The sequence below is a fragment of the Micromys minutus genome (genome assembly GCF_963924665.1).
Source record: "Micromys minutus genome assembly, chromosome: 4".
Lineage (NCBI taxonomy): Eukaryota > Metazoa > Chordata > Mammalia > Rodentia > Muridae > Micromys > Micromys minutus.
In genome coordinates, this window is record NC_137973.1 from 24,916,752 (window position 1) to 24,938,983 (window position 22,232).

General features: G+C 47.5%; 1 protein-coding gene across 1 annotated transcript in view; it reads left to right on the top strand.

The window, feature by feature from the left end:
* The window catches only part of IQGAP3 (IQ motif containing GTPase activating protein 3), a gene marked incomplete at its 5' end in the record, with an annotated part of 39,392 nt that extends 35,837 nt beyond the window's left edge, over positions 1–3,555 (top strand). Inside the window, 2 exons of the mRNA XM_080915680.1 lie at positions 48–156; positions 2,745–3,555. Coding sequence (XP_080771806.1) covers positions 48–156; positions 2,745–2,858 — 223 coding nt within the window. The 3' untranslated portion in view covers positions 2,859–3,555. The remainder of the gene's footprint in view (positions 1–47; positions 157–2,744) is intronic.
* Between the last annotated feature and the right edge of the window lie 18,677 nt (positions 3,556–22,232).

The following is a 22,232-nucleotide window of genomic DNA, read 5'->3' on the forward strand; positions in this document are numbered from 1 at the left end:
GTGGGCTCTGAAAAGAGGAGCCTTGTGTTCACTCTTCTTCCTCACAGCTTCAGAAATGTCATCTTTGACATCACTCCTGGTGATGAGGCAGGAAGGTTTGCCGTCAATGCCAAGTTCCTGGGTGTAGACATGGAGAACTTTCAGCTCCACTACCAGGTAAGATCATTCCAGCACCTGCTAGAGCCAAGCCTGAGAGTGCAGGTCTGTAATCCTGACACCAAGGAGGCTGAGGCAGGAGGATCAGAACTTCCAGGCCCAGGGCTGGCATAGGCTCAGCTCACGACACCTCTTACTGAAAAACCCTATGACTTGGGTTTTGAGCCCTGAGGCTACCCACACAGTGGAGGGAGAGAACTGACCCCTGTAGATTGTCCCCTGCCTCTCCACATGAACTGTGGTGTGCGTGACCACATTATACACACACAGATAAAGCTGGGCATGGTGGCACACATCTTTAATTTTGTAATGGGAGGCAGAGTCAGATGTGTTCCAGGCCAGCCAAGATTACATCCTGTCTCAAAAGAAGGACACAAAGATTAAAATTAAAAAGAGAATTGGGGGTGGAGGAAGGGGTGGGGTTTGAGAGATGGCTCAGTGGTTAAGAGCACTGACTGCTCTTCCAGAGGTCCTGAGTTCAATTCCCAGCACCCACATGATGGCTCACAACCATCTGTAATGGGATCTGATGCCCTCTTCTGGTGTGTCTGATAAATACATAAATTTTGAGAGAGGGAGAGAGAGCAAACTAGGGATCTAGCTCAGTGGTAGAGTATTTGTTTAGTGCACATAGAACCAAAGGTTAAGTCCCAACACTGAAAAACAAAGTAAACCCCGGGACTTTAGGTTTGGTTCCTTGCACCGCCTTGTTTAACCCCCTAGCCATTCTGCAGGATAAAAGGTTAAGGAAACTGACCTCAGTTTCAGCTAATGTTCAGGGAAACAGTAATTTCGCTTTGATTTGAAACAAGGTCTCCTGTCACCTAGGATGGCCATCACTAGCTGAGAATGACTTGAATTTATGATTACTTTGCTTCCATCCTAATGCTGGAATTGCAGCATGCGCTACCACAGCTGATCTATGGGGTACCTGGGCTTCACACATTTTAGACAAGTACTATTCCAACTGAGCTACACCCCCAGGCCCGTATTTTTAAAGTGTATTTTTTTTTTAACATGAGTTCTAGGAATCCAACTCAAGTCCCTGATAAGCACTTTGCCAACTGAACTATAACCAAGCCCTATTTTCTGTTGCTGGTGTTGGGGTGTGGGGGGTGTGTATGTGCTCACATGGACATGTGGAGCCCAGATGTTCACATTTAGAGTCTTCAGATACTTTTTTCTTTTCTTTTGTCCTTTTTAAGATTCAGGGTCTCTCACTGAATCTGCCAGCTCACCGTTTTGAGTAAGTTAGCTAGCCAGTGAGCCTCTGGGCTCTACCTGTCCCTGCCTCCCAGTGCTGGGTTATAGTGAACACTACTGTGGATGCTGAAGATCCAAACTCTGTCTGTCTGTCTGTCTGAAGGTATATTTGATGTATTTGTGGATGGGTGTGTTCCTACACCTTTGTGCTTATGGAGTCCAAAGAGCACATCAGATCCCTTGTGGCTGGATTGATAGTCATTTGTGGGATGTGGGTGCTGGGATCTGAACTCTGCTCCTCATGACTGAACAATAAAGATCTCATCCCTGGACCATCCTTTGTTTTTTGAGGTAGCAAGCTCTCTGTAGCTCAGACTATACTTAAACTCAAGGCAACCTTCCTGCCTTAGCCTCCTGGGTTTACAAGGTTTGTATCACCACATCCAGTGAATCAGGACTTTTATATTTTTGTTTTTGTTTTTGCTTTTTTAACAAAAATTTTAAAACATTTATTTACTCTATGTATGTGAGTACACTGTAGCTGTCTTCAGACACACCAGAAGACGGCATCGGATCCCATTACAGATGGTTGTGAGCCACCATGTGGTTACTGGGAATTGAACTCAGGACTTCTGGAAGAGCAGTCAGTGCTCTTAACCACTGAGCCATCTCTCCAGCCCACTTTTTTTTTTAAAAAAAAGACAGTTTCACTCTGTAGCCCAGGGTAGCCTAGAACACACAGAGCTCTGCCCATCTCTGCTTCCCAAGTGCTAGAATTAAAGTCTAGTCTTTATTACTACCATGCCCGGCCATATTTGCTATTTGTTTTTCTTAAGATATATTTTATTTTTTTATTTGTGTATTTGTTTGCACACATTCATTCAGGTGTCCAGGGAGGCCAGAAAGGGGTGTTGGATCCCCTGGAACTGGAGTTACATGCGATTATAAGACATCTGATGTGGGTGCTGGGAACCAGATCCAGGCTCTCTGCAAGAGTAGCAAGTGCTCTTAACTATTAGCCCTCTCTCCAGACCTAGCTGTTGTTTATTGCTTTTTTTATATTTCATAGCCCAGGCTATCCTGGAATTTGTAACTATCCTGCCAGATTTCCCCCAGTGCTGGAGTCACACGAGTGTGTGCCACGACAGCTTGACTCAGAGCCATGATTTTCAGTACAGATTCTCTGTTGTTCGCCTTGAGTAAGAAACCTGGTTTCAAGTCCTGACTCCACTTGGCTTGACATTTGCTCAAATCACTGGGCCTGTTTTTCTCATTTGCAAAGGGTGCTCCTGGCAGCTGTTAGGCGGTGTGACATTAGTGTTTCATAGTCTGGCTGGGCCACTCCCAGAAGCTCTTAAATCCCCCTCCCTGTTTCTTCCCCCCAGGACCTCTTGCAGCTGCAGTATGAGGGTGTGGCTGTCATGAAACTCTTTAACAAAGCCAAAGTCAACGTCAACCTCCTCATCTTCCTGCTCAACAAGAAGTTCCTTCGGAAGTGAAGGGGGCAGCGGTGCTGACTGCTGCTGTGTTCTCTGTTAGCCAACTCCGCTCCCTGCAGGCCAGAGCCCAGAGCTTGACCCTCCTGCCCAGGAGGAATTGTCCTACTTGGCTGAAGTGGGCCATGCTTCCAAGTATGGCTGGGTGGCTTTTACCACATCCCTATGAACCAGGAACCTGCGCTCGATCCTGGAAAGGACCATGGCTTTGTGTGGACACCACAGTGTCCGCCAGTACTTTTAGCACTCTGCCCAGCGGCCTTATCTCCCACCCTTTCCACAGACTTCCAAAGCCAGGGCCGGGCTGTCTGCCCCAACTCCCCTTTATAAACCATGGGCGTTGCTGTCCCCTACAGCCCAAGTGCCCCTGTGCTGTGCCCCCGGCAACCTCTAACCCCTCATCGCACCCCAGCATTGACTTGGGTGCCACATTTGCTAATGTCCATGACAGCTAAATGCACACCTCGAATCTGCTTTCTCCACTTGTGGTGTTTCTTATGTGGGTCACTGGGGTATTTATTCTAACCTGGTTGTAGTGCAGCCTCAATCACGGTTTTAATTCTCACTGTCTGAACTCATTTCCCTATTGAAACTCCTGCACATTGTACTGTCCTCCCCTCACAGTCAGGTCTCCTGTGGCTGGAGCAGGGTGGCTCCCTGGCCCCAGCTGGAGAACTTAGCTCAGCTCATTACAGGACAAAGAACAGCCTTTCCAGCTCCTTGTCACCTCAGAGCTGACTTCCAGGTGGTTCCCATAGATCTGCCAGCCGGGCTTCGCTCTCTGTCCACCCCACATCTTCCGTCTTCCTGCCTTGCAGCCTTCTAGGTTTCCAACGAATAAAATGTTATTTCCTCTGTTAAGCCCTGTGCTGTTTCTCTAGTATAGCCCTCAGGTTCCGGGGTACAGCTTCTGAGAACTTGAGGATGCATCCGTCAGCAGCTTTCTACCCACCCTGGGCACAGGCCCACTACGCCTGCCTCCCCAGGCGTGGACATGTAGAGGAAGTAGCATCTCTCTCTTCCCACCACAGGGGACAGAGAAGGAAGACATGCCTAGGTCTGAGTGTTAATCAGCCACTCTGACAGCTCAGGCTGAGAGGAGCCCAGTCCACCCACCCTCCTGCCTTCACTGTACACAGCTTGTGCCGTGCCTGAGCCCGGACATACCCCGTGAGTCACAGCTCCTTATGTCCCCTTGTCTATGGAGAAGGTCTCCCTGTTTTCAGGCGTCTACCAGGGCCTGTGGGGGATGGGACAGTGGACACCTGCCTGACACTTGAACTCAGCAGCATCTACTGGGCGCCCACATTTTCCTGGCACAGCCTGCCTGCCTCTGCTCCGTTCCATTCTGTCACCCAGTATCTGTCGTTGTCACATTCAGTCTCACTCAAAGCCTCCTCCCCCTTAACATGTCACAGTAAAAACTTCAAGTGCTGCCTTGCCCTGGGTGACAGTGAAATATACCAGGATCCCAGTCTCCCTGGATGCTCAGTTGTAAGCACATTTAAAAAAAACAAAATCTCACACTCACCAAGTAGCTCTGACACTGTCCTACAGGACCACACACCCCACCCCCACAAGTACACACCAGTCACGAGCTCAGCCACACATACCACACGGAGAAATGTCACAATGGCTAAGCCGGAAAGGGCACCACAGGACGCCATCACTGTCTCCTTTCCAGCCCTCCCTGGTCTCACTCCCCCCTCCTGCTGCTAACAGTTCCCAAGAAGCTCCAGCTAATTCACATAGGCCTGACCTCTAAGGCCCAATGTGATATACAGAGCGTCTGTGGGTGGGAGTTACCAGAAACTTGAATACAAAGTGCCAGCCAGCAGAAAAAGTATTCTAAACTCAGGCATGAAGGCAAACACCTGTCATCTGCACAGGACGGTAGAGGCAGTATATTCAAGACCAGCCTTGACTCCATGGTCTAGCTTGGGTAAATGAGACTCCATCTCAGACAAAACAAAAATACACCCCAGGGACTAGGTGTATATGACTTTGTGGCTCTGTGATCTCACGACTGTCTAGTATACCCAAGTCCTTAGGCTGAATCCCTGCAAGGGAAGGGTAGATGGTCCTCAGGGGAAAAAACAGAACTTGACACTTTTAGAAAAGAATAGCATTGGGCCCTAAACCCCTATCATATACCATATGCAAATGCTGGTTTTTAAAAAATCATTAATTTCATGTGTATAAGTACACAGTAGCTGTCTTCAGATATACCAGAAAGGGACACCCCCATTACAGATGGGTCTGAGCCACCATGTGGTTGCTGGGATTTGAACTCAGGGCCTCTAGGTGAGCAGTCAGTGCTCTTAACCACTGAGCCATCTCCAGCTAACTCACCCCAGTTCTCTTTAATTTTAATCTTTACTCGTGTCTTTTTTTTTTTTTTTTGAGAACCATCTCTCCAGCCCGCAAATGCTGTTTTTTGAGATAGAGTCTCACAACATGGTATAAGGTGTCATTGAACTTGTGATCTTCCTGTCTTAGCCTCCCCAGTGTTGGAAAAGAAAAATCAATATGGTTCATGGACTCTAAATCCAAAAAAAAAAAAAAAAAAAAAAAAAAAAAGCATTATAGAACTCTTAGAAGAAAACAGACTAGGGCTAGAGCTCAGCTAGTAGAGAACCTGTCTGGCAAGCACAATGCTCTGATTGATTTCCAACACTGCATGAAACCAGATGTGGAGGTATACACTGGCAACCCCAGCATCTGAAGGCAGAGGGATCAAAGGTTCATGTGTGAGGCTGGCATGGTCTAGAGCACCAGCTCCAGAACAACAGCCAGAGCTACACAGAAAAACCCTGTCTGGAAAGATATATATTTTAAATGAGATGGTTCAGGAATTAAATGCACTGGCTGCTCTTCTAGAGGATCTACATTCAGTTCCCAGCACACACAGTGGCTCACAACCATTGGTAGCTCCAGTTCTTCTGTCCTGCACACATTCCAGGCACATAAATATATGCAGGCAAGACACTTAAGCACATCAAATAAAAAAACTTTATAGAGTATTGAAAACATATTCACACAAAAGTCTTTCATAAGTGTTTATGTCAGCATTGTTTGTAAATACCCACCAACTGATACCTGGATAAACTCAAGGATAGCTATCCCCACAGTGGGGTAGTAGCCATCAAAAGCAGCAGGATTCTGAAGTACAGAAGCTTGACAACACACAAATCGAGTCAGCTTGGACAGCCACATGTCAGATCTCCCATCTGAAATACCAAAGGCAGACAGAGCCATGACGCCAAAAGAAAGTCAATGACAACTTACTGGGAAAAGGAAGAGACCTAGGGTATGGGGAATTATGAAAATATTTTATAATTAGCGTTGGCCACAGTGGTGCAAGCCTGCAATCTCACCAGTACTAGAGACTGAGGCAGGAGAAACAGAAGGCCAGCCTAAGTTACTTAGTGTCTGTGTCAGGGGCCAATGCAGGACTGTAGCTCAGTGGCTCAGTGAGATTACCAGCCTAACTTATGGTGCTGAGTTTGACTTGACACTGGGGAAAATTGTGTGTGTGTGTGTGTGTGTGTGTGTGTGTGTGTGTTTGATTTTTCTGTAACTGGATAGTGATAATGGCTCATAAATATAGTGAAAACCTCTCAACTGTACTTTTTTTTTTTTTTTTTTGAGATTTATTTTTATTTTTATGTAAGTATACCATAGCTGTCTTTAGACATACACCAGAAGAGGGCATCAGATCTCATTACAGATGGTTGTGAGCCACCATGTGGTTGCTGGGAATTGAACTCAGGACCTCTGGAAGGGCAGTCAGTGCTCTTAACCACTGAACCATCTACATTCAGGCCCTCTACTATACATTTTAAAGGGCTGAATGTTATGGCATACACATTATACTTCAATAAACCTTTGTTTTCATTGTTTTTCTTGCTTAAAAAAAATGACTGGGTGGTGGCACCTTCCTTTAGTCCCAGCACTTTGGAGACAGAGGCAGGTGGATCTCTGTGAGTTCAAGGCTAGCCTAGTCTACACAGCTAGTTCCAGAAAGCCAGGGCAATACAAAGAAACGCTGTCTTAAAAAAGCATAAATAAAAAAAATAAATGATCAAATAAACTAATAAATAAAAATTAAAAGACTTGCCTTTGTTTTCTTACTATTGCTTTGGCCAAACAGTAACCAAGGAAGGAAAGAGTTTATCACATTATACAACTTATAGTTCATCACTGATGAGACTTAAGGCAAGAATCTGGAGACAGGGGCTGGAGAGATGGCTCAGAGGTTAAGAGCACTGACTGCTCTTCCAGAGGTCCTGAGTTCAGTTCCCAGCAACCACATGGTGACTCACAACCATCTGTAATGAGATCTGATGCCCTTGCCCTCTTCTGGTGTGTCTGAAGACAGCAACAGTATACCCATATATACATTGACACACACACACAGAGAGAGAGAGAGAGAAAGAGAGAGAGAGAGAGAGAGAGAGAGAGAGAGAGAATACTTACTGAAGCCTCAGATGAGGTTCCCAGCACCCAGATGGCAGCTCACAACTCCTGTCCCTACTATCCTATGTCCTCTTGCAGCCTCTGAGGCACGGCACTCACACATTGCACAGACATACATAGTGGCAAAAGAGCCACACACACATAACAGTAAAACAAATAAACCCTTACTAAAGGATGAAAGAACACAAGAGTAGCAGGAACGTAGAACGCGCTGCCGCAGATGCCTTTACACCTCAGTCGTCCCGGATGGCAAGAGAGTCATGTAGGGCTCCCTGCCCTGGCTGCCAGAGGAGGGCCTGATGAATCACACACTTTTGGATGGTAGGAAAGGTCCTGAAAAGCAAACAATGTAATAAATTATTTTCCCCTATGTTGGCAGTGCTGGGGAGGTAGAGGTGAGAGAGTCAGGAAGTCAAGGTCACCCTCAGAGATGTGGTGAGGTCAAGTCCCAGCCTGTAATAAATAAGTCAGACCTTGGCTCAAGAATAAAAATAAATGACAGTGCACATCTTTAATCCCAGCCTGGTCTACAAAGTGAGTTCCAGGACAGTCAGGACTGCACAGAGAAACCCCATCTCAAAAAAAAAATAAATAAATAAATAAATAAACATTAAAAAACAGGTTTAGTACTTCTGGAGCCAGCATTTTTGAGAAATGCTGCCTGAGGCACCTGAATTTAAATGAAGGCATTTAAGTAGGTTTGATTGTGATAGTTTTTATTTTACATTTCTGGAGAGAGGTTTCACTGTGGAGCCAGTGAGATGGCTCAGTGGGTAACCTAACCACCTGAGTTGCATCCCCAGAATCCCCATAGTGAAAGAATGAAAAGTTGTTCTTTGAGCACTTCCAGGTGCTTATCATTGCATGCATATGGCCTCCATACAAAATAAATAAATGTAGAAAAATTATTCTTCTGAGACAGGGTCTCACCATCTAGTCCTGGGTGGCCTGAGACTTACTATGTAGACCAGGCTGGCCTGAAATTCACAGAGATCCCCCTGCCTCTGCCTCCCGAGTGCTGGGATTAAAGTGTTACCAACACCTGACATTTATTCCTATGTTTTGATGTGTTGGGCTTGTGTCCTTGTCTTCCTGCTGACTCAGCATGCAGTTTCCAATTGAGCTACTGTCGCCGGCTCCTCAGACCCTTCTCCCGTAAAAACTTACGCTGAATTTCCCCTTGTTTTTCTTTTTTCTTTCATTTCAAACAAATAAGATAGTGCATATGCTCTCTCAGCACAGAAAAACTTCAGTAATTTATACAAAAGTAAAGTAAAATCCACCTGGGCCATTGTCCTCTCACGTGGCACAGTCCGAAGCCTGGGACCAACTCTTCTCAGCCTTTCTCACTGTTCCCTGCCAGTGCATGTTCAAACCATGGCTAACTATTTCCCAATGACTATCTCCCCTCTCATTTGTTCAGAACTTCCACATGTGGCTCTGGCCTCCACCCTAGAAGCTAGCCAGCCTGGTGGCCCCTGTGACTAAACTACTGTATGACCTAGTAATGCTGTGCCCCAAAAGACCAGCTCATTGCTATGGTTTGGATCTGGTCTGCATGCTGCAAGAATTTCTATGTCCAGATTTAATCCCCATCTTGTGGTATTAAGAGGGTTGAAACTCGGCTGGGAACATGAACAGGGAAATGTGGGGCTCTGGGTTCAATCCAAGGCCCCCAAAATAAAACAGAAAAGAAGGCAGAATTTAATATGAGCATGGTATTTGAGGTTGACCTTTGGGACACTTGAGTGGAGCCTCATGAGTGAACTTACAAGAGACACTATGCAAAGTCCCTGATATTGTCATTTGATGCCCTGTGCCACCCTGGGGTTTTCCTAGCAAGAAGACCATCATGAAGTGTGGCTAAGATGTCAAATACTTCAAGTCAAAAATAAGGCTGGTGCTGTTTATAAAGTACAATCTTGTGGCATTGTATCACTATGAAAATCAAGCTGCCCTTAAACTTACCACCTGCCCTAACTCAGTTTCCTAAGTCACTAAGGCCCTTTGGTATTGTGTTATTTGCAACAGAAAAGAGGCTAATGGAGTCATCAAAAGCAGTAGTGAGGAGACAGAGAGATGTTAAGAACACCAGAGTGTTAAGAATTCTAGAAACTGGGGCTGGAGAGATGGCTCAGTGGTTAAGAGCACTGACTGCTCTTCCAGAGGTCCTGAGTTCAAACCCCAGAAACCACATGGTGGCTCACAACCATCTGTAATGGGATCGGATGCCCTCTTCTGGTGTGTCTGAGGACAGCTACAGTGTACCGATATATAAATAAAATAAATCTTAAAAAAAAAAAAAAAAAAAAAAGAATTCTAGAAACTAAGACTACCAAATGCTCCTGCTGAGGTCCAGGATTCAATTTCCAGCACTCACATAGCAACTCATACAACTCTGTAACTCCAGTTCCAGAGGATCCACCGCCCCCTACTGGCCTCCCTGGGCACTACATATATAATTGTATGCAGTGTATATATATATATATATATATATATATATACACACACACACAATTATATATATAATTGTAGGTATAACTTTAAATTATATTTTATGTCTGTATATGTATGCCTTCATGTATGTATTGTACAACACATGCCTGTAGGCGGGAGTCCACAGAGGTCAGAAGAGGCATCAGATCTCCCGTCTCTGGACTTACAGTTGTTCATTACCATGTGGGTGCTGGGAACCAAACCCAGGTCCTCTGCATGAGCAGCCAGTGCTCTTAACTGATGAGTCATCTTTTTTGGGCTCTAAATAATAAGTCTTTAAAAAGAAATAAAGAATGCACACACATCCACAAAACCTCCAGTCTGGTCATGTGGGGCTCTCAGAATTGCTCATATGTAGAAATGAGAAGGTTGGGTCAGACCCTTCTGGGACCTAGTCCAGCACCATTCTTTCTAGTGTGAGCATGGGTGAATCACTGGCTCTCTCTGAGGCACAGCTTCTCTAGAGCTATGATAAAGAGAGTTACTCATGAAGGGCTTCGGAAAAAAAAAATGACAGCAAATAATGTAAACAACGAGGAATGCCCACTGTTGCCTAGAAACGACAGGTGACACTTCCGCTTGCAGCACTAGCAGAAGACATGTCACTAAAGTCAGATCCAAGAGAGGTGCAGGCCTCCTGGTGGAGTGCCTCTGTGGGAGGCAAGGGACAGAAGATGGGGTCATGTTTGGAGCGAAGGTTCCCGGGGCAGCTTGGAAGCTAGCCTCTCCTGCAGGAGCAGATGCTCGCTGGTGACAGAGGAGCCTGAAACTCGCAGCTCCTCTTTTTCTGCTTCTGTAAAGGCAGATGTTGAGAAAACTCAGAGAAACCAAAAGTTCTAGATATGAGAATGAAATCTGCAGCCCCATTAGCTCCATGACTTCCTGGCCCCGCCCCGTGCAGTTCACCATGTGCGATGAGGGAACCTGCTCAGGTGGCCATGTTGGCAAGTTCTGCCCTCTTCTCCCCTCCCCTCCCCGCCTCCTTCCCTACCTTCCTCTCTTCCACCTTCTTCCTGTCTATCTCTTTTCTCTCCCCACTCCCTCCTTCCTTTTTCTCCACTCTCTTGAGATTTTCTTTCCTTTGTGTGTGTGGTGCTGGGAGCAGAACCCAGAATCTTGTGTGCGCTAATCAAGTGCCTTACCACTGAGCTATATCTCAGTGTGAGTTTGTTTGCTTGTTCTTTTATTTGTTTATTTATATTTTTGGTTTTGGTTTTGTTTTTGTTTTGTTTTTTGTTTTGTTTTGTTTTTATTGCTTTTTGAGACAGGGTTTCTCTGTGTAGCTATGGCTGTCTTGGAACTTGCTCTGTAGACCAGGCTGGCCTAGAACTCAGAGATCCGGATTCACCTGCCTCTGCCTACTACTGAGTGTTGGGATTAAAGGCATGCACTACCTCCACCTGACAAGGCATTTTGTTTTGTTTTAATTAGATTTTCTCTTTAAAATTTTAGCTAGATGGTAGTGGCACACACTTTTGATTCTAGCACTCAGGAGACAGGGTCAGGTGGAGCTTGGAGTTCAAGGCCAGCCTGATCTACAGAGTGAGTTCCAGGATAGTCAGAGCTGCACAGAGAAACCCTGTCTCAGAAAACCAAAAAGGAAAACCATCTATTTAGTGCCAGGCATGGTGGCACATGTCTTTAATCCCAGCACCCAGGAGGCAGAGGCAGGTGGGTTTCTGTGAGTTTGAGGCCAGCTTATTCTGTATAATGAGTTCTAGGACAGCCACAGCTACAGAGAGAGAGAGACTATCTTTCTATCTTTTTTTTTTTAAGTGGTTTTAATTTACCTGTCTGTGTATGTGTTTTGTGTTCTCATGTATGTCTGTGTACCACATAAGGGTCTGGTGCCCAGGAGGCCAGAAAATGGCATCAGATTTCCTGAGGCTGGAGCTACAGATAGTTGTCGGCTGTCACATGGGTGCTGGAAGCCATACCTGGGTTCTCTGGAGGAGCAAACAGTTCTCTCGACAGCCGAAGCGTCTCTCCAGACCCTTGTTTTGTGTTTTGGCTTTGTTCTGAGACAGTGTGTCATTGTACCTGCCGGCTGGTGTGCAGCTTCTTATCCTGTGCTCCAGCATCCTCTTTCCGGAGCCTGATTTACAGGGCTACTTCACCAGGTCTACCTTCTATTTTATTTTAACATCTTTACTTTTTTTTAAATTTTATGTTTTGGGTGTTTTTTCTGCATATATATATATATATATACATATATATATATATATATATTTGTGTATGTGTCCTCAGAGGTTGGAAGAAGGCATTGGATTCTTTGGACCTGGAGTCCCAGGCAATTTTGAGTCATCTGATGCCTTACTTTTCTACTGTGGCAAAGACACCATGACCAAGGCAACTTATAGAAGACAGAGTCTATTAAGGCTTACAGACTTAGAGGGTGAGCCCATGACCATCATGGTAGGCAGGATGGCAGCAGGCAGGAAAGCATGGCACTGGGGCAGTAGCTTAGTGAGAGCTTACATCTTTGATCCCCAAGCACCAGGGAAAGAGGAAGAGAGGGAGAGAGGGAGGGAGGAAGAGAGGAAGGGAGGGAGAGAGAGAGCATCTGGGAGCTTGGGCCTGGTATGTGCTCTTGAAACCTCAAAACCCATCTCCAGTGACATACCTCCTCCAACAAAGCCACACCTCCTTCCAAAAAGCCACACCTCCTCCAACAAAGCCACACCTCCTCCAACAAAGCCACACCCCCTCCAGCAAGGCCACACTTCCTATTGCCAGTTTTACCAGCTGCGACCAAGCATTCAAATATGAGTCTATGGGGGACATTTTCATTCAAAACACCACATGTGATCTGGGTCCTGGAAACTGAGCTAGTCCAGTCGTCTCGGGGATCAGCAAGCACTCTGCCCCTCTTGCTCTTTTCTTGTGGACACCTTCACCATGTGCTTGTAAGGTCTTGTTTTGTGCTTCAGTGCTTCTCCAGGATCTCCTCTGTACACGCCTGTGAGCATGGAGCCCTGGCTCTCTTCCTTGGCATGTGGGAGAGCCAAGCTGATTTTCGCCCTGTACCCTTTACTCTCGTCTAGGCATGTGAGGTACTGAATTGGAATCCCACAGCCACCTTTTGAGTTTTGTTTTGCTTTATTTTCTGAGACAGAGTCTCTCTAACTTTGGCCTCTCTGTAGTCCTTTTTGCCCCAGCCTTAGTGTCTTAGTGAGGGTTTTACTGCTGTAAAGAGACACTATGACCAAGGCAACTCTTGTAAGGACATTTAACTGGGTCTGGCTTACAGGTTCAGAAGTTCATTCCATTATCATCAAGGCAGGAGCACGGCAGCATCCAGGCAGGCATGGTGCAGGAGGAGCTGAGAGTTCTACATCTTCATCTGAAGGCTGCTAGCAGAATACTGGCTTTCAGACAGCTTGGGTGAGGGTCTTAAATCCCACACCTACAGTGACACACCTACTCCAACAAGGCCACACCTCCAAGAACCACTTCCTGAGCCAAGCATATACCAACCATGACACTTGGGAAAGCTAAGGTTCCAGGCAATGAGGAGCCATTCAGTTCCACATCAGACTTGTTGTCTAATGAACATGATAGAGCCTGTTGGCTTCTATGATCTCCAAGCATCCTTGTCTGGGAGGCCTCCAAGCCTCTGTGGACAGTGTGATGGTACAAAGCAGTGCCCGGCACAAAGCAAAAATGAAAAGCTCAACAGTCATACCTTTTTGTCCTCAGCTGTTTCCCTTCAAATAATGCTCTCTCACTGCCTCATGTCTTGCCACCAGTCAGCCCCAGGTTGGGTCTGGAGCATGGGAGACCAGGACTTCAGCTGTCATGTCCTCTTAGAGGAGGGGGCTGTAGGAGGCAGAGGGCATCCCAGGATGGGTGGCAGAAGACTGGTTGCCGGTAGGTACCATATGTGGCCACTCATTGTCATAACAAACCTGCTGAGGTACCAGCCAACTGGGTATGAGTACCCAGTATCCCCTCAAGGGTCTCCCATACCTTGACCAATGGGTTGACTCAGTAAAGGCCTGTTGAATAAAAGCTCCGTCATCAGGAGAGACAGAGCCTGGAAAACACAGCAAGAGGTGGTGCTATCCCTGTATCAAAAGGGAGAGACTTTTTTGGCATAAATTCTGTCTTCACAGTCACTTGAGTGAAAGCCAGGGGAGGAAGAGCAATGCTGATTCCTCTACCTAATGGGCCCTGCTCATCTTGGGCATGGTGCAGCCAACCTGAAAAGGCTCACATACTTCTTCCTCGGGGCTTGTCAAGCTGTGGTCATCCTTGCTCTGTAGCTAGGAGGAAGCCAGACAGAGCTATAAACTTGGTCCACTCAGCTCTTTCCAGGCTTCTCAATCTCCATCAGTGCCAGGAGCCCTTCCTATATGCCTTCTGTTGCTTGGTAACCATGCCTCCTCTCCATCCTTCAGCAGCACCTTGGAAAGCAGAGGTGATGCTGTAGGGAGGGCCTTGCTAGACCCTGCAGGACCTGCCAAGCTACTAGCAGTCAGTGTGTGGGAACCCAGTCCCAAAAGGACTAGATGTGAATTGGGCTATGTCCCGATGCTCAGACCAAAAGAGGGCATCAGATCCCTTACAGATGGCTGTGAGCCACCATGTGGTTGCTGGGAATTGAACTCCGGACCTCTGGAAGAGCAGTCAGTGCTCTTAATCGCTGAGCCATCTCTCCAGCCCTAGGAGGCAGCCTTAAGAGCATTGTTTCTATCTCAGGTGGCTTCCCAGAGAAACTACACTGGCCTTAGGGCCAGGCAGACAAAGGCTGGGACTGAAATAGAAAATCTTGTACCCTTACTCTGCTATCCGTATGTGGGCAGAGTTCCCAAGAGGCAGTCATGAGAGGTTCAGTGTCTATGCTAGCCAAAACCACTCCACCCAGACCATCGATCCACTGACAGCCAACAGCGAGTACCCTCCGAAGGTATGGTGTCTGTCTGGGTCTACCTGACTGTCCTCTGCCACTCAGCTGTCCTAGGTCACTGATGCTGCATTTGACAATATTTTGGGCTAAGAAGGTGGAAAGGGATAGAGGGGTGGTACATGCCTTTAATCCCAGTACTTGGGATGCAGAGGCAGACAGATCTCTGTGCCAGTCTGGTCTACAGAGTGAGTTCCTGGACAGCCAGGGCTACACAGAGAAACATTATCTCAAACACAAACAAGCAAAACCAAAAAACAAACAAAGAAGAAGAACAACCAGAGGAAGAGGAACAAGAAGGAAGAGGAGGAGGAAGAAGAAAGAAAGAGGAGGAAGAGGAACAGAAGATGAAGCAGTAATCACTGCTGGACAGAGAGGTTAGCACAGAGCCAGGTGAGGCTAGACTGGAAGGATAGCTCGCAGCAGACTGAGGGGTGCACTGAAGTGGATAGCCTGCAAGCCGCCTTCTGGATGAGGAGGCCAACAGACAGTAGACGGCAGAAGGTACTTCTAGTCCTGGGCCAAGTGATCTCACCAAAACCCATTGCCTGATGCTGTTGCAACCTGGCAAATCTCCCAGCTCTCCTGGGTCCCCAAGTAGAAGGGCTTTATATAGCTCACTCCCCAACTTGGGTTTGAATAATTAAACAGAGGGGACAGAAATAGCAGCCGGACAGTGAAGATGGGTTATTTTGGGGTTTTCTGGAACATAGGGCTCTTGGTGTCACCCAGCCTCTATAGAGGGAGGAGCCAGCATAAAGACTGCTGGGAGATTCCTGTGGGGAAACCCACTGCAGTCTTGGGGCTCCACTGCTAGGGCTGCTCTGAGCCAGAGAAGAGTCTTAGCTCTGTTCATGCCTCCTCTTCAAGGATGAGCTGGCACCCCTGCCAGCTGATCTCAGTTACTCCCAGGCAAGAGGTGCCCTCTGGAGTCTGTCAGGCCTTCAGCCTGGGAGAGGGTGACGGAAATGACAAGCAGATCAATAAGCAGCCGCAAGACAGGATGAACAAGGACTAGGTGGTCTCTGAGCACAAGAAGCCAGAATCAGGTGACAGGAGGCACTGCGCCCTCACCAGGGGGAATGAAGGTTACGGTGGGGAACAGAGGCAAAGAGAAAGAGGAACAGCAGCTGGGGTTAGGGGTGGGGTGGGGGGATAGCACTCGTGAGGCTACAAAGAAGAGAACGCCTAAGCTGAGTTAGTGTCTAGCCAAGAAGTTCCTGAATTGAACATGATACTATACTCTAGGCTGAAGTCAGTGCAGATTCAGGCCATCCTGGGCTACAGCATGAGACTGGGGGTTGTGAGCATTCTGGCAGGAAGCAGGTGCAGCCGCCCATGTTTCAAGAGCAGTTGGCTAGCTGAAGCACTTTTTAGCTACAGAGGTGGACCTCATCTCAAGGGTTAAAACCTGGCATACATGGGAGAAGCAAGGTCCCACACTCTCTCCCTCCAGATAATTTCAGGGCAAGATGGTTCAGATTTGGGAGATACTAAAATCGTTAATGTCTTCATTTTTATTCACTTAACAAGGTATGCATGTGTGTTGTTTTGTTTTAAATGAAATCTTGTGTAGCCCAGGCTGGCTTCCAACTCTCTCTTTATACAGTCCAAGGATGACTGTCTTAGTCACTGTTTAAAGACACCACGAAAGAGGCAGCTTGCAGGAGAAATCACCTAAGTGCTTGCTTATAGTTTCAGAAGGTTTATTATCATCATGACAGGCAGACAGGCATGGCAAAGGAAAAGTAGGTGAGAGAGAGAGAGAGAGAGAGAGAGAGAGAGAGAGAGAGAGAGAGAGAGAGAGCAAGAGAGCAAGCCTGGGCATGGTATAGGCTTTTGAAACCTCAAAGCTCACCCTCATTGACACACCTCCTCCAACAAGGCAACATTTACAGCAACAAAGCCACACCTCCTAATCCTTCCCAAACAGTTTCACTAACTGGGGACCAAGCATTCAAACATATGAGCTTATGTGATCATTCTCATTCAAACCTCCACGATGACTAAACACTTGATTCTCCTGGATACTAGTATTACAGGTGAGCACCACCACACCTAGACTGACTTTTTAAAAAGATTTATTTATTTTATTTGTGTGAGTACACTGTAGCTGTCTTCAGACACACCAGAAGAGGGTATCAGATCCCTTTACAGATGGTTGTGAGTTACTGAAGCATCTTTCTAGCTCCAACAAACATGTTTTTAAAGCCCTAGCAATAAGCCCTATTTGGTGCTGGAAATAAATGTCATAGCCATATTCTTGAGAAGCTCACAGTTCAGTACGGGGAGGGTCATTTTAGGACTCACCCCTACTAAAGGGGGCCTCCACCTTCTCATAGGAGGGATTGGGGGAGGGTCTGTCTGAGAAGGGACAGGTGGAGTGGAGTCAATGATCAGTATATAAAGTGAATTTAAAAAAAGAAGAAAAAGAAGTGCTGGAGAGATGGCTCAGAGGTTGCGAACACTGGCTGTTTTTCAGAGGTCCTGAGTTCAATTCTCAGCAAGCATAAGGTGGCTTACAACCATCTGTAATGGGATCTGGTGCTCTCTTCAGCCATGCATAATACATAGTATAATGTACTGTGTACATAATAAATAAATAAATCTAAAACAAACAAGCAAAAAACAAAAAGAAAACGTTAAAACAACAACAGAACAAAACAAAACAAAACAAAAAAACCTACCTCATCCCCAGCCAGGCTTGAATCCCAATACTCCAGAGGCAGAAAGGATCACAGTGTAAAACCAGGCTGTGCTATGGAGCGAGAGTCTGTCCTAAGAAAGACTGAAAACCCCTGTTTGTCCCAAGCAACTTCCCGGAGGGCTGTGGAGCTTGGTGACCTGCACTTTGATTTTCATACCTGCACGGCTGCATATATGCACACATACTAAGAATAAATACTTTTAAAAGGGGGTTGTGTGAGATGGTTTTCTGGGTAAAAGGTGCTTGCAGTTAAGCCTGATGACCTGAGTTTGAACTCCCACAGGTTGTGTCTGACCTCTACAGGCCAGCATGACGTAAGTGTATACACACCGTCACACACAGAGTAAATAACGTTGAGAGAGAGAGAGAGAGAGAGAGAGAGAGAGAGAGAGAGAGAGAGAGAGAGAGAGAGCTTAGCTGGGCATGATGGCATACACTTTAAGCCTAGCATTCCGAAGGCAGAGGCAGAGGGGGATCTTCATGCCACAGCGACACACAAAGAGACTGAGTCAAATAAACAAGCAGAAAGCACCACCGAAATTACCCTATTCAACGCTCACAGCAAGTAACACTGTCCAAGGTCAGCCAACTAATAAGTAGAAGCAGAGGTGGGATCTGGCTGCGCCTGGCTCTAAGAGAGGAAGGCAATAGCTGCTCAAAAAATGCTGTGTATGTTTCAAAAGCAAGATGGCTGGAGTGTGTGCCCTGGGAGCTGACAGTAGGAGAGGCTCTTGAAAAAGGTAAGCCAGCACGGGGTTCAACTCCCCTTCCACAAATACTAACTGGGTGACTACACTGCTCTTTACAATAGACAGAGGCACAACACTTGTGGACAGACACACGGAATAGGGTGAGGGAAAAGACTGAACTCACATTCTTGGAGGCAAGGTCTCAACTACGTAACTCTCTGTACTCACTATATAGACGGAGCTTGCCTGGAACTCAGAGATCTACCTGCTCCTGTCTGGCTTCCACCCAGCTAGAACTCATGTCACCTTTGCCTTTAGTACCTACTTCTCCAGCTCCTGGGTTTCTTTCCCGGATAAATAAAACCAAATGTCTGGGAATCTAAAGGTAAAGCCTAGTCTAGGACTCTTGAGCCGGGAGCAAGTGGCTCTCTGATAGTATGTGTCCTTAGCATGTGTAAGGTTCAAGGGGAAGAAGACAGGAAGGAAAGATAGGGCAAGATAGAGGATTTTAAAAGGGGCCCGTGGAGGCTCAGGCTCAGCCGTAAAGAGCCTTGCAGCCACAAATTGCTCAATGATCTGAGTTCGAACCCGAGAACCCACAAAGTGGAGAGAACCAAAGAGAACTCAAAGTTGCCTTCTGATCTCCATAAACACAATAGAAAGTGAAATAAAAAAAAAAAAAAAAAAAAAAAAAAAAAGAACAACAAGCGCCACCGGGCGGTGGCGGCACATACTTTTAACCCCAGCAGAAGCAGGCAGAGAGATGTCTAAGTTCGAGGCCAGCCTGATCTAAAGAGTGAGTTCCAGGACAGCTTAGGCTACAAAGAGAAACCCTGTCTTGAAAAACAAAAACAAACAAAAGGGAAAAAAAAACACTCTGCTACTCTCAGAAATTCTTTTAAAAAATGTTTATTAGTATTGTACGTGTGAAGCTCAGGATAACTCTGGGAAGTTGATTCTCGGGCTTGGACAGAAACACCTTTATCCGCTGAGCCACTTCGCCGGCTTTATGCAGTCCTTCTGAATATCTCCCCTGCAATTCTTCCTGTTCCCACAGTTTTTAACATCCCACTTCGCTTTTTCTTTCTCCGGTAACCTAACAGGCCCTGAGCTACTGGCCCTTTAAGGCTGCCTTCTTCCCCCCACGTGCTGTCTGGTTGGGCTGGCGATGCTGACGCACGCTTGACGTCAATAGCAGCTGGTGGAGTTTGGGCACGAGGAGAGAAGTTGGGATGGGGGTTGGGGGGAGCGGAGCAAGAAGGCGGTTCATTTGCATTTAAAGGGGCCTCCCTGGAGTAAATTCGCGCTTTACAGAAATGTGTCCTGGGCAAACTTTCTGCCCTAGGCTGGGGATGGGGGCAAGAAAATGGCGTGGTACAACTTAAGTCCACGGCGACGAGTTTGATATGTCCTTCCGCGGAAAGTGAGAAATAGTCCGTCGGTGCCCAAGCAGAGAGCACGTGACCCGGAGCGGGTGGAGGCAGGAGCTGTGGGGGGAGTAGACTACTGTAGGGTTGTGTTTGTCTGCCCCCACCCCCACATCCTGCCCACCCAACTGCAGCTGCCACCACATCCTGCCCAGCCGGGGGCAGGGAGCTCCTGTAGGGGTACACGAACCCGGGACAGCTCTGGCACTATTCGCTCCAGGGCCCTCTGCTCTTGTCCCCCGGTCTGGTCCCAGGCACCCCGGGACTCAGCGTAGGGTACTACTGTGCCACGCGGACCCTGTCAAATTTCTGGCGGACTCTGCTACCCTTTACCCCAACTCTGGCCTGAAGTGCAGTTGTAGGATCCCAGACTCGACCCCTGTCCTTGTCTACCATGATGATCGATGCAGCAATGAGGTGTTAAGCAGAGTTTGCACATTTTTTACTCCCACCGCTGCGCGAATACATTTGCTAAGCGCGTTCCACGCCAGCTCCGCATCCCCGCAGGTACTCAGGAGCTGGTGAGGAGTACCTTAGAAACCAAACAAACCCAGCAAGCTAGTGCGTCCTAAGGAGACAGGGGCAGAGTGCAGCGTCCCACCTTCACGCGGAGAAAACACACGCCCACCTGCTGAGGGTCCGGTTCGCCAGCGTAGTGGCAGATGCGGCGACGGATTGGGGGGGGGGGTGTCTTTGCTGTGATCATCCAAAAACTGGAGGAAGAAGGATGACTCGGTGGCGGAGTTGCGGGTGGAGGTGGGGATTGAGAACTGTCCAGATGGCGCTGGGGAAGGGAAGGTGAGAGGAGGAGGGCCTGCCAAGCAGCTCACCAGACTAGAGGGGAGGAAGGCAGGAGCACTTTTCCCAGGTAGAAGAGGAAGCTGAGAGGGATGAGGACCTGCGGGAAACACCTTTTCAAGTATAGGTGAATTGGAGACGCTTGACAAGGGGGCGGATCAAGGGTTAAGTTTTGTTTGCCGGATAGCCTTGTGAAGATGACGCTGCAGAGTTTACTGACGTCGGTGGCCATCTAAGTGTCTCGGCCCACGGGAGATTTTACAGCAGGGCTGGAAGGTGGCTTTTCTTTAGAACACATGGGGAAGATGGCTCAGCTAAAGTGCTTGCCACACACCACGCCTGGCAGCGGGAGTTTTAGCCCGAAACCATTGGAAAGGTGGAAGATCCACTCCGTAGACTTGTCCACTGACCTCTAAACATGAAGCAGGATACGCCAACAAACACAATAAATTGATTAATAAGAGTTGGTGTACAGCTAGAGAGAGGTGGGAGAGTTAACGTGAGACCCAGTCATTTGCCACTGAGGATTCTGGGATGGGAAGTCCAAGGGCCAGAAGAAAAGACCTCAGAGTCACTTTCAGTAAGTTCAGTTTTTATCCAACGTCCAACATTATCTTGGCCCTTTTCAGCCTTTCGTGGAAATCGAGACCTCAGGATTATTACCTTTTCTCTCCTCTCACAAGACGTTCCCAGAGTCTGAGTTTTGTCCCACTTGTCCTGTTACTGCTCCCTACCCTGGTCTCTTGGGAGTTGCCAAGTCAGCAGTGGTCCTCCAGGGCCCCCACCTCCCCGGCGTTCTTGGCTTTTTCTTCTTGTTGGTCCTTTAATACCTTCCTTCCCCAGGTGACTCACCTTCCTTCCTCATTCCTTTTTTAAGGACTCAACATTCCAGGTCTAGGAGGACCAGCCAACCAATCATAGCTCTGGACTGCCGCCTCGTATTTGAGATTGGCTGGGATTGTGGTTCGCTGGAGGCTCACCAAGTTGGTCAGGGAGAGGTTGGGGAGGGGGATTCTGGGAAAGAATTTCTTCTGGCCTTGGTTATGTTTGGAGAAACAATCTTTAAATTGAGTTGGGCCAGAGGGTTCTCTAGCTTGGATAGCCTCCAAGGTTGAGGCAGGTTGAAAACTCCTGAGGGCTTAGCTGTCCTGGGCCCATCCTGTTTTGTTTTCCTGCAAGCTGGGACCCAATGGCCTGAAGGCTGTGTTCCCAGGCAAGTTCCTAAGACGTCTTTTACAGCAGCCCTGATTCTCTCCAGTCTCAACATTCTGCTTTTCCCGACGTCGGAAACAGCCGGAAAAATAAACACCCTGATGACTAAACGGTTTCTCCAGCTAGAGCCTGGGGAAGCACTAAAAATAGAGGCCACAAGTGAGGGGAGGTTCCCCACTGGGAGGGCACTTTCCCATTCTGCTCCCACCATAGCCACAAGCCGGGAACAAGGCTGTGTTCTCCGAGGGCTTGGGGAAGGGCAGATGCCTTTACTAAAGTCTCGGGGGCAAACCAGACTGCTCAGGAGTACTGGCAGCTCTGCGCTGGGAGTGCCCCACCCCCCATACTACTAGGGAAACTAAGGAGCAACATTTGGGGACCATGTGCGATACTATATAAATCAGGCTCTGGAAGGAGGGGCAAAGTGGAAGGGTTGAAAAGGGAGGCCAAGGGAATAGGAGCCTACTTGCTTCCTGTTAAGTAAGTACATATATGCCTCCAAGCTTTTTGCAGAATAGTCCTATCGAACTTGTCCCCTATGAACCTTTTCTGAATTCACCCAGGGCCTACTAGGGCTCATTTTTAGCTGAGCAGTCCGTGGGGGTCAGACAATGCAACATGAGGCACTGTACCAGTCTACTGGGGACTAAACTCACACCAAAT